This window comes from Anguilla rostrata, unplaced genomic scaffold, assembly GCF_018555375.3.
Source record: "Anguilla rostrata isolate EN2019 unplaced genomic scaffold, ASM1855537v3 scaf0948, whole genome shotgun sequence".
NCBI classification, from domain to species: Eukaryota; Metazoa; Chordata; class Actinopteri; order Anguilliformes; family Anguillidae; genus Anguilla; species Anguilla rostrata.
The window spans coordinates 34,427-47,542 of NW_026986312.1; the positions used below are offsets into that span (position 1 = coordinate 34,427).

The following is a 13,116-nucleotide window of genomic DNA, read 5'->3' on the forward strand; positions in this document are numbered from 1 at the left end:
GGTGTATTATGTCACAGTCCGATGTAGGTGGGTGTATTATGTCACATTCAGGTGTAGGTGGGTGTATTATGTCACATTCTGGTCTTGGTGGGTGTATTATGGCATGTTCAGAGGTAGGTGAGTGTATTATGTCACATTCAGATGTAGGTGAGTGTATTTTGTCACATTCCGATGTAGGTGGGTGTATTATGTCACATTCAGGTGTCGGCAGGTGCATTATGTCACATTAAGGTGTAGGTGAGTGTATTATGGTGTGTTCAGGTGTAGGTGTGGTTTACCATGTTGGCTCACATCTGTTTAGATGGTCTTTTTTCTTGTTAAATTTCTGCAATAAATGACCCTGGATCCATTTCCTGCAGTATCAGAGTTAAACTTCCCCTCCCTCCATTCCTCACTCTGTCCCTATATTCTAGCTGTTAACACAGCTCAGACAGGAGTGGCTTCATATTTCATGTGAATTAATCATCATGGAGCGAACTGCAACCACATTTTATGCAGTTATGGACAATAGACGTATTAAAATACTTACATGGATATGTAAATACATATTTTTGGTTTGGTGGTGAATGGATCTGCTTTAGATATTAGTGCACGCACTAACTTTGTCTAACAGGGAGTACTATACATCTCCCCTACTAAACAGGAAGAATACCAGTTAACCCCCCAGTATGTAGAAGCAAATCCAAACAACAGGTGATGATGGGGTGGTGGAGGGTGAGTGCAGTTGTGAGCAGCAGCAGTGAAGCAGGCAAAAGCAGCGCAGGCAAGCAGCAGCACTGAGAGGTCTGATTGGTGGTTTAAAAAGGCGCTCCATTGGTGATGTGTGCCTGTGATTGGATGGGTAAGAGAAGAGTGTTGTGTGTATGCAATTGGATGATTGTGGAAACGCGTGAGTATGAGGTTAATGGAGCCGACCGATTGGTCAGCTGCAATTTTTGAGTTTCCTGACAGAACTTGCTTTGCGCATTCTGTGCGCAACGCTCATTCGTTTCTAACTCTGATGTGTGTTCAAGAGAGAAACTGCGCAAATGGTTCAGTACACAATGTGTAAAACAGATTCTTCTGGATAGAGCTGCTGTAAGAGGATGAGTTTAACTGGAAGCCCTGTCTCTATGTGCTGTGAGTTAGAGCTGCAGTAAGAGGATGAGTTTAACTGGAAGCTCTGTCTCCATGTGCTGTGAGTTAGAGCTGCAGTAAGAGGATGAGTTTAACTGGAAGCTCTGTCTCCATGTTCTGTTCACAGGGTTCAGGTAGAAAGAGCAGGGTCACCTGTACCCAGCTGTGTGTCTATGAAGAGTGATCATTCAATGAGGAGGATACTCAACTTCAGAGAAGAGTTTCCAGGTGATTCAAGGTAAATGAACAGGTTCATATTGACACTACTATTTAATTAAACCTAAATCTGACTGGCTAATTTCTGGTGTACGTTGGGTGCTCCATGTCATATTCATGTGTATGTGGGTGTGTCATGTCACATTCAGGTGTAGATAGTATGGTACACTATGTGCATGTGTATGTGGGTGTATTATGTCACATTCAGGTGCAGGTTTGGTTTATGATGTCATTTTCAGGTGCTGGTGGGTGTATTTTGTCTTATTTAGGTATTGTTAGTGTATGATATCACTTTCAGGTGTGGGTGAGTGTATTATGTCACATTCAGTTGTTTATGGTGTGTTGTTATATTCCGGTGTCGGTGGTTGCTTTACGTCATTATCAGGTGTAGATGGGTATATTGTTTCACATTCAAGTGTAGGTGGGTGCCTTATATCGTGTTCAGTTGTAGACAGGTGTGTTATGTCGTTATCAGGTGTAGATGGGTATGTTGTGCCACATTGAAGTGTAGGTGGGTGTTGCTGAGCAGCGTAAATTCTCCGCTTAGAATAACCAGGCACAACGAGGTATATCCATCTAAGAAATAGGATATATTTCTGCAGAACGTGTTTGGCACTTACACACAACAAGATGGAAACGCTCAATCTGAAGAAAACTGGGGCACTCCCTCATTTTTAATAGCGCAAAGTGTTTTACCTATGATTTGTACAGTTCTATTTTTTATTGATGCATGGCTATTTCATAATCATATAGTAAAATTGAACAAAGTAAATTATTGGCTGTGTCTAGTAATATAGCATGAATATTGAATAAGCTCATGGTGACCTTTTAGTCTTCAGTGTTACATAAACAAGCTTTAAATCAGATATAATAGTTTGGTCTTTTATCGATCGGTTGCTTTCAGAGTCCTGGGCATCTTGGCATCACAGCCAGTTCCTCCCTGGCAGGATGGCAGGGGGAGGATAAGGAGGAAAGCCAAGCTCACCAGTTTGGATTTCTAGAAGTGTATAAGACAAAGAGAATGAAAGCACATATACACACAGACACACACAAACACACGTACATGCATTATTTTTAACTTCAGATGTAGGTGGGTGTATTATGTCACATTCCGGTGTAGGTGGGTGTATTATGTCACATTCCGGTGTAGGTGGGTGTATTATGTCACATTCCGATGTAGGTGGGTGTATTATGTCACATTCAGGTGTAGGTAGGTGTATTATGTCACATTCAGGTGTAGGTAGGTGTATTATGTCACATTCAGGTGTAGGTGAGTGTATTATGGTGTGTTCAGGTGTAGGTGTGGTATACCGTGTTGGCTCACTACTGTTTAGATGGTGTTTTTTCTTGTTAAATTTCTGCAATAAATGACCCTGGATCCATTTCCTGCAGTATCAGAGTTAAAACTCCCCTCCCTCCCTCTATTCCTCACTCTGTCCCTATATTCTAGCTGTTAACACTGCTCAGACAGGAGTGGCTTCATATTTTATGTGAATTAATCAACAAGGAGCAAACTGCAACCACATTTTATGCAGTTATGGACAATAGACGTATTAAAATACTTAGATGGATATGTAAATACATATTTTTGGTTTGGTGGTGAATGGATCTGCTTTAGATATTAGTGCACGCACTAACTTTGTCTAACAGGGAGTACTATACATCTCCCCTACTAAACAGGAAGAATACCAGTAAACCCCCCAGTATGTAGAAGCAGATCCAAACAGCAGGTGATGATGGGGTGGTGGAGGGTGAGTGCAGTTCTGAGCAGCAGCAGTGAAGCAGGCAAAAGCAGCGCAGGCAAGCAGCAGCACTGAGAGGTCTGATTGGTGGTTTAAAAAGGCACTCCGTTGTTGATGTGTGCCTGTGATTGGATGGGTAAGAGAAGAGTGTTGTTTGTATGCAATTGGATGATTGCGGAAACGCGTGAGTATGAGGTTAATGGAGCCGACCGATTGGTAAGCTGCAATTTTTGAGTTTCCTGACAGAACGTGCTTTGCGCATTCTGTGCACAACGCTCATTCGTTTCTAACTCTGATGTGTGTACAAGAGAGAAACTGCACAAATGGTTCAGTACACAATGTGTAAAACAGATTCTTCTGGATAGAGCTGCAGTAAGAGGATGAGTTTAACTGGATGCCCTGTCTCTATGTGCTGTGATTTAGAGCTGCAGTAAGAGGATGAGTTTAACTGGAAGTTCTGTTTCCATGCGCTGTGAGTTAGAGCTTCAGTAAGATGATTCGTTTAACTGGAAGCTCTGTCTCCATGTTCTGTTCACAGGGTTCAGGTAGAAAGAGCAGGGTCACCTGTACCCAGCTGTGTGTCTATGAAGAATGATGATTCAATATGGAGGATACTCAACTTCAGAGAAGAGTTTCCAGGTGATTCAAGGTAAATGAACAGGTTCATATTGACACTACTATTTAATTAAACCTTAATCTGACTGGCTAATTTCTGGTGTAGGTTGGGTGCTCCATGTCATATTCATGTGTATGTGGGTGTGTCATGTCTCATTCAGGTGTAGATAGTATGGTACACTATGTGCATGTGTATGTGGGTGTATTATGTCACATTCAGGTGCAGGTTTGGTTTATGATGTCATTTTCAGGTGCTGGTGGGTGTATTATGTCACATTCAGGTGTAGGTAGGTGTATTATGTCACATTCAGGTGTAGGTGGGTGTATTATGTCACATTCAGATCTAGGTGGGTGTATTATGTCACATTCCGATGTAGGTGGGTGTATTATGTCACATTCCGATGTAGGTAGGTGTATTATGTCACATTCAAGTGTCAGTGAGTGTATTATGTCACATTCCGATGTAGGTGGGTGTATTATGTCACATTCATGTGTCAGTGAGTGTATTATGTCACATTGCGATGTAGGTGGGTGTATTATGTCACATTCAGGTGTCGGCAGGTGCATTATGTCACATTAAGGTGTAGGTGAGTGTATTATGGTCTGTTCAGGTGTAGGTGTGGTATACCATGTTGGCTCACAGCTGTTTAGATTGTCTTTTTTCTTGTTAAATTTCTGCAATAAATGACCCTGGATCCATTTCCTGCAGTATCAGAGTTAAACTTCCCCTCCCTCCATTCCTCACTCTGTCCCTATATTCTAGCTGTTAACACAGCTCAGACAGGAGTGGCTTCATATTTCATGTGAATTAATCATCATGGAGCGAACTGCAACCACATTTTGTGCAGTTATGGACAATAGACGTATTAAAATACTTACATGGATATGTAAATACATATTTTTGGTTTGGTGGTGAATGGATCTGCTTTAGATATTAGTGCACGCACTAACTTTGTCTAACAGGGAGTACTATACATCTCCCCTACTAAACAGAAAGAATACCAGTAAACCCCCCAGTATGTAGAAGCAGATCCAAACAGCAGGTGATGATGGGGTGGTGGAGGGTGAGTGCAGTTCTGAGCAGCAGCTTTGAAGCAGGCAATAGCAGCGCAGGCAAGCAGCAGCACTGAGAGGTCTGATTGGTGGTTTAAAAAGGCACTCCATTGGTGATGTGTGCCTGTGATTGGATGTGTAAGAGAAGAGTGTTGTGTGTATGCAATTGGATGATTGTGGAAACGCGTGAGTATGAGGTTAATGGAGCCGACCGATTGGTCAGCTGCAATTTTTGAGTTTCCTTACGGAACTTGCTTTGCGTATTCTGTGCGCAACTCTCATTCGTTTCTAACTCTGATGTGTGTTCAAGAGAGAATCTGCGCAAATGGTTCAGTACACAATGTGTAAACTGGTTCTTCTGGATAGAGCTGCAGTAAGAGGATGAGTTTAACTGGAAGCCCTGTCTCCATGTGCTGTGAGTTAGAGCTGCAGTAAGAGGATGAGTTTAACTGGAAGTTCTGTCTCCATGTGCTGTGAGTTAGAGCTTCAGTAAGAGGATTTGTTTAACTGGAAGCTCTGTCTCCATGTTCTGTTCACAGGGTTCAGGTAGAAAGAGCAGGGTCACCTGTACCCAGCTGTGTGTCTATGAAGAATGATGATTCAATATGGAGGATACTCAACTTCAGAGAAGAGTTTCCAGGTGATTCAAGGTAAATGAACAGGTTCATATTGACACTACTATTTAATTAAACTTAATCTGACTGGCTAATTTCTGGTGTAGGTTGGGTGCTCCATGTCATATTCCTGTGTATGTGGGTGTGTCAAGTCTCATTCAGGTGTAGATAGTATGGTACACTATGTGCATGTGTACGCGGGTGTATTATGTCACATTCAGGTGCAGGTTTGGTTTATGATGTCATTTTCAGGTTCTGGTGGGTGTATTTTGTCATATTCAGGTATTGTTAGTGTATGATATCACTTTCAGGTGTGGGTGAGTGTATTATGTCACATTCAGTTGTTTATGGTGTGTTGTTATATTCCGGTGTCGGTGGTTGCTTTACGTCATTATCAGGTGTAGATGGGTATGTTGAGCCACATTCAAGTGTAGGTGGGTGTTGCTGAGCAGAGTAAATTCTCCCCCTAGAATAACCAGGCACAACGAGGTATATCCATCTAAGAAATAGGATATATTTCTGCAGAACGTGTTTGGCACTTACACACAACAAGATGGAAACGCTCAAACTGAAGACAACTGGGGCACTCCCTCCTTTTTAATAGCTCAAAGTGTTTTACCTATGATTTGTACAGTTCTATTTCTTATTGATGCATGGCTAATAGATAAGCATATAGTAAGACTGAACAAAGTAAATGATTGGCTGTGTTAAGTAATATAGCATGAATATTGAATAAGCACATGGTGACCTTTTAGTCTTCAGTGTTACATAAACAAGCTTTTAATCAGATATAATAGTTTGGTCTTAACTCTGATGTGTGTTTAAGAGAGAATCTGCGCAAATGGTTCAGTACACAATGTGTAAAACGGATTCTTCTGGATGGAGCTGCTGTAATAGGATGAGTTTAACTGGAAGCCCTGTCTCTATGTGCTGTGAGTTAGAGCTGCAGTAAGAGGATGAGTTTAACTGGACGCTCTGTCTCCATGTTTTGTTCACAGGATCCAGCAGTCACTGGAGTACAGCTCTTTTGAAGAGAAGAGCTCGGATAAATTATCTTCCGCAAAACAGGTATGAGATCTTTTTTTCTTCTGATTGTCTTAAGACCTTATGTTTTCCTCCACACTAGACATTTGAACACATTAAATTGCTGATCACCGCTTTCATTGAATTTTGAGTGGTTTAGTCAACTTTGTCACTCCTGAGGTGTTCCAGGTCTAAAATGACCGCTATAGGAAATGAATGGGTAAGACTATATTATGTTCATCCAGCAGATGGAAAACATCCCCATACATACACCCACTCACCCACACATCCACAAACACAACCCCCTCACCCCCCACCCATCCATGTTAACCACTAGTTGAAGACACTGTTTCACAGCTTAAAAAGGTGTTAAACACAATTTGGTGATGATTTATGATTTTTGTGTTAATATAAAAGCAGTTAAAGCAGACCGGCCAAATTTGGCCGCGAACACCATAATAAGGGAGGGGGAGCAACGACCACTGGAGGATGGATAATATAGTGCAAGGGTAATGTTTACAAGTGCCTAACATTGCCCTTAACATTAATAACATATTGCAGCTTTTTTATATTATTCATGACCATCCAAAGTGGAATATCATATGAACACAATAAACCAGCTTTTTACTTAAACATTTAAAAAATGTAATAAATTTTAATGATTTTAATTTCTATTTTAATGATCTTAGTGCATAGTAAAGCACATGGCACACATATATTTAGGTTGTGTCCAAACCCACTTAAGGCTACTCGTTTGACAGTGGATTATTTGAGTGCAATGTAAGGCACAGGGTTCCGATGGGCTGAACTTACTGCCTTAATTTATAGGTGTGTCTTGGGCATAAACATGTTATAAACCAGTCAGCATATCATCTCCCATTCCCTCTAATAGCCACCTGCACTTGCACCTTGGTGGATTGATAATATAATGGTGGATTTAAAAAGACAGATTTACCTCTGTCATTAAAGACCTGTGTCTGCGTGAGTCCATTAAAATTCTGAGATCTAAAAAAACAACCATCATGCACAATGAATCCCGCAGACCATATTTGAAAATAAATCAATAAAGGTGATTTAAAATGTTGAAATAAATGCAGTATTCGCTGGGCAATGTTGTGGATTTTTTCAATCAAATAAACCATTCTGTCTGCTTGGCTGGCTATAGATGAAGCTGCTCTTCTGCCAGCTGATTCCTCCTCGCCCGTGCTGCCGGGGTTTCTCACTTCATTAACATGCATCAGCACATTCAGTTCACCATCACGCCTTCTAAAGTCCTGTAATGTGTCCTTGTTTATGTCTGACATATCCATGACTTTGGCAACGTTATGCAACACGCCACAAAGAATATTCAGGCCTTCTGAGGGCTGTATTGTAATGTTCCACCTGACTTATGCTAACATCTGAAGTGTATTTTCAGCATTCCAAACGTCCTCTCTATTGGGCTACAGTACATGTTTTTGTGAGTTTTCGACTGAATGACTGTTCACATGCTCTATTATATTATCTTCATCTGTGTCTTTATCGGACAGCCATTGCCCCCTAACAGCCACCCCTCCAGGAGGGGGATTCCCCTAGAAGACTGCAGGAGTGACAGAGTTGGCCAATATAAAGGAGTCATGTCTTTATCCAGGATAATTTACGGATGCATTTGTAACCTTACACATAGCATCGTACAAATTCACTGTTATGGTTCATGAATTATGGCCCATTTTATTTTTCGTGTTTATTTATTATTGTGATACAGCACACCTCTTCCTGTGTTTATTTTACACTGATACAGCACACCTCTATGTGTATATTTCACACTGATACAGCACACCTGTTCGTGTTTTTCACACTGATACAGCACACCTCTTCATGTGTTTATTTCACACTGATACAGCACACCTCTTCATTTGTTTATTTCAGTCTCTCCTGCGCACTCTGATGAAGCTGAAGAAGGATGAGAAGTTGAAACTGTTTCAGAGCCATCTGAGTCAGGTTTGCCCAGAATGCTGTCTTGAAGAGCCTACTTGGCTGGCTAAGATTATGAAGTTCATTTATGAATTGTTCATCAGACGTGAAGTTGATGATTACCCAGAATGCATTGAGAGAGAGCAGGAGGATCCTGAGGCTGTGTGCATAGTTGAGAAGATGCTGGAGACCTGTGGCAGTGAGGGGTCTCTGAAGATCACACTCCACATCCTCAGGAAGATGAAGCAGATGGATCTCGCTGATTCACTGGAAAGAGATGAGCACAGTAAGAGCTTTCTCTCATTGCTACTGTGTGTCAACTAGAATTTTGATATGAGTTTAGATAGCAAATCTAACAGTGATCAATGTTCTGATTTACAGCATCTACACTTTCATAATACTGTTTTACATTGACAATATTACATACTCTAAATAAAAGGCCAAAAATAACATTTATTCATTTTACATTTAAATTTATTAACATATTGCCTCAAGCAGTTATTACAGGGACAAGGAAATGGACAAGATTAAATGTCCCTGAGGGGGTTTAAAGGCAGAATCTTGTGCTCAAAAACCAGTAACTAGACCACTGTCCCATCAGACATACTGCCCTGAGTTTGTATCCCAGAATCAATCTCAGCAATCAGTATAAAAGTATCACATTATAAGGGCCTCTTGGTGTCTCATGCTGTAAAGAAGCTCGTTCCAAAAGCAAAAGCATGACCCTGCAACGGGGTGTCCTTGTTGGAGGCAGTTGGTTGGGAACTCGGAATCGAAAAAGCGCTCCTTTTCATCATAATGAAAAAAATACCCATTAGTGTTAATTCGGTCGAAAACGATTATAGCGAGAGTGACAGTGACACTGATGCTGCTGTCAGCAAGAAATTCTATTTCAATGATGGAAGGTATGTAATACTGTGAGAGAGGTGTGTAATGCTGTGTGAGAGGTGTGTAACACACTGTGAGAGAGGTGTGTAATGCTGTGTTAGGTGTGTAACATACTGTTATAAGCATATAACACTGTGTGAAATATTGTGAAGACAGAATGCACTAATACTTTTATTGGCTGTTTTTTCTTGAGTGGGAAATGTTTATCACATTTTTTAAATGATTATTTCTCGTATTTCCTCTCTTCAGATGAGTCCATAAAAAGAGCCCAGCAGGCACTGAAAACTCATCTGAAGAAGAAGTTTGAATGCATATTTGAAGGTTTAGCAAAGCAGAGCCAGCCAACCGTCCTCAATGAGATCTATACAGAGCTCTACATCACAGAGGGGGGAAGTGGGGAGGTCAGTGATGAACACGAAGTCAGACAGATTGAGACAGCATTCAAGAGACAAACCACACAGGAGACTGCAATCCTCTGCAATGACATCTTTATGCCTTTACCTAGACAAGCGAAACCTGTCAGAACTGTGCTTACAAAGGGCATCTCTGGCATTGGGAAAACTGTCTCTGTGCAGAAGTTCATTCTGGACTGGGCAGAAGGAAAAGCCAATCAGGACGTTGATTTCATCTTCACTCTTCCTTTCCGAGATCTGAATCTGCAGGAGAAAAGAGAATTCAGTCTGATGCAGCTTCTGCAGCACTACTTTCCACAGCTGGAAGAGATCAAAAGTGTTGAAGGTGATGAAGTCAAAGTTGTATTTATCTTTGATGGACTGGATGAGTGTCGACTTCCTCTAAATTTCCAAAGTAATAAGTACTGCTCCGATATAACAGAGTCATCATCAGTGGATGTGCTGCTGACAAACCTCATTAAGGGGAATCTGCTTCCCTCTGCTCTCCTCTGGATCACCTCCCGACCAGCTGCAGCCAATCAGATCCCTCCTGAGTGCGTCCACCAGGTGACAGAGGTACGAGGGTTCAATGACCCGCAGAAAGAGGAGTACTTCAGGAAGAAAATCAGAGATGAGAACCAGGCCAGCAGAATTATCTCACACATGAAGTCATCCAGGAGCCTCTACATCATGTGTCACATACCAGTCTTCTGCTGGATTTCTGCTACTGTTCTGGAGACAATGTTGGCTGAAACAGAGAGTGGAGATCTGCCCAAAACTCTGACTGAAATGTACACACACTTTCTGCTCATTCAGACTAATGTGAAGAATCAGAAATATCATGGCACTGATGAGACAGACACAAAGAAGATGTCAGCATCAGATACAGAAATCATCCTGAAACTGGGACAGCTGGCTTTTCTACAGCTGGAAAAGGGCAATCTGATATTCTATGAAGAGGACCTGAAAGAGAGTGGCATTGATGTCAGTGAAGCTTCAGTGTACTCTGGGGTGTGCACAAAGATCTTTAAAGAGGAGTGTGGGTTGCACCAGGAGAAGGTCTACTGCTTTGTGCATCTGAGCATTCAGGAGTATCTGGCTGCCTTGTTTGTGTTTCATTCATGTGTAAATGAGAACAGAAATGTACTCAGAGCAGAAGAATCAAAACCTCACAGTGACAGAGTGCAGCTGTCTGAGTTACACAGGAGTGCAGTGGATCAGGCCTTAGAGAGTAAGAATGGACACCTGGACTTTTTCCTCCGATTCCTTCTTGGCCTCTCACTGGACTCCATTCAGACTCTCTTAGGAGGACTACTGACACTGACAGAAAGCAGATCTGATGAAGGAAGACAAAAAAAAACTCCATGTTTACCTTCTTTCAAAGACTACTGCCACAGACAGAAAGCAGATCAGAGACCATTGAGAAAACAGTCCAGTACATTAAGGAGAGGATCAGAAAGGAGTCTTCAGCAGAGAGGACCATCAATCTGTTCCACTGTCTCAATGAACTGAATAACAACTACCTAATGCAGGAAATCCAGAATTCCCTGAGATCAGGAAAACTTTCTGATAAAGAGCTGGAACCAAAGCCCTTTGCGTTACTGATGTCAGAGGGGGTCCTGGATGAGTTTGATTTGAAGACCTACAACACATCAGCAGCAGGTCATCAGAGACTGGTACCTGTAGTGAGGAACTCCAGGAAGGCCATGTGAGTATTATGTCATTAATAATGTAGATGATTGACCACATATTTTCCCACTTTCAATTTCTAGTAAGAATAAAAGGCAAGTGAAAATTTGGTTTAAAAAAAAAGATTTCTGAATCAAGATGTTTTAACTAGTGCCCTCATTTGATATGTTATATCCAGAACATAAGCATCAAATGCAAAACCTGATCACTTATCATATATTTAATTTAATTTACTATTACTATTTACTAATTTAATACATTTACTAATTATTTGCAAAGATAGCAATTGTGAAATAAATAAGGAGTTTATTGATATCAGAGTAATCTGATAATCAACCTTTATCAGAACATACAATTCAAGCAGATTAAAATGAAGAGATGCTATATTAAGTTACAGAATTAAGAAAAGGTGCCCTATTTTGTGACAGCACAGGCTCAAACACACCTGGAATTGCTTGTGTCATATTTTTCACTTTCACCAGAGTTATTAGTTTTATGGTCTGTGGCTAATTGTTGTACGTCGCTCTGGATAAGAGCGTCTGCTAAATGCCTGTAATGTAATGTAATGTTAATCTGGTTGTGTCAACATGGGTTTTTTTGGCGCAATCGGGGTTGTGCCAATAGAAACATTCGGCACTGTGTTAGTTTGGTGTTGAATAATGCGTTTGCAGTCAAACCAACCCATACCAGGTTTTAACTCGTGCTATTTTGGCTTATAACTGTGCCACACATGTGAGTCCATAAACACATAACACAGATACAAGAAATATTTTGTTTATTTCAGTTGAACTATTTTAAAGGAAAGCTGCATTCAGTTATGCAGTCCAATGCCAGCTATTTGGGCAGTGGAGTTAATTGTGTAAGCTACTTGAATGAGACAGGTGGGAGACTGGCTTTACACCCCTCAGATTGGGATGGCAGGTATGCCATCCCACCAAGTTACGCCTTGGCAGGGGCATGCCCCATACCTATACAGCACCGAGAGTTTGGTACTTTTCAGGGTTCCCCACAGAAATAACCACAACAGCCACAGACACTCAGCCCTTAAAAACATTAAATTCTGTACATTTTGACCCCATTTCAACAGACAGATTTCATAAACAACTTCACATGTCCCCGCAATAAAGCCCCAAACTAAGGGATTTTGCTTTTTCTTCTTCTTCTTCTTCTCTTTCTTCTTCTTTTCTCATTCTTATTTTCCCTGCCGCCTATCCCACTAACAACATGTCTCCCCTTTGGACATTTTACCGACACAAGCCAAATCCTCACCCTCACGACCCAATCAAAACTCGCATACACACGCAAAATACCCATACCTTTTTATTCTGAAACATTTCCAGCTTAAACAACTAATCTGCCTGTGGCCTAGTGGGTAAGGTTACAGTCTTGGGAACATGGGGTAGTAGGTTCAAGCCCAGCTAGAGACACGTTTCTTTAACCTGCTTTTACCCTCACTAATAATTGTCTACTACTTCTCAATTATTGCTTTTGCACCATATCTACCCGCTGTTCACCGAACGTATACACTGCATTATGACGTACCGTCTGCACGTTCAGTTATTAACCGGCTACAATATTGCAAAGCCATATGGATTCAACGGGAGCTCTTCTGTCCTTACTGTGTTCTTCTTTAAAACCACGGACAGGTTTGCTAATGATATTTCACGCATTGCATAGCTATGTCATGGTGCTGCACTAACAAAGTCACAGACTGGTAAACCTCCGGTTGAAGGATTGAATCCCGCCTCGCCCTCAGGCAGATAATTTCCTCTTTTACACTAACGTTTTCTTACGCTTTTATATTTTCTTTCCCAA

General features: G+C 41.2%; 1 protein-coding gene across 2 annotated transcripts in view; it reads left to right on the top strand.

Moving 5' to 3' along the window:
- Positions 1 to 275: 275 nt before the first annotated feature.
- LOC135246848 (protein NLRC3-like) overlaps positions 276 to 13,116 on the top strand; it is a 50,382-nt gene continuing 37,541 nt past the window's right edge. Inside the window, exons 1-6 of one of the 2 annotated variants that reach the window (XM_064320124.1) lie at positions 284 to 1,354; positions 3,613 to 3,723; positions 5,282 to 5,392; positions 6,355 to 6,424; positions 8,288 to 8,618; positions 9,470 to 11,166. In XM_064320124.1, coding sequence (XP_064176194.1) covers positions 1,290 to 1,354; positions 3,613 to 3,723; positions 5,282 to 5,392; positions 6,355 to 6,424; positions 8,288 to 8,618; positions 9,470 to 11,124 — 2,343 coding nt within the window. In that variant the 5' untranslated portion in view covers positions 284 to 1,289 and the 3' untranslated portion in view covers positions 11,125 to 11,166. Of the gene's footprint in view, positions 1,355 to 3,612; positions 3,724 to 5,281; positions 5,393 to 6,354; positions 6,425 to 8,287; positions 8,619 to 9,469; positions 11,167 to 13,116 lie in introns of those variants that run through there. The other variant, XM_064320125.1, reaches the window with a different exon arrangement.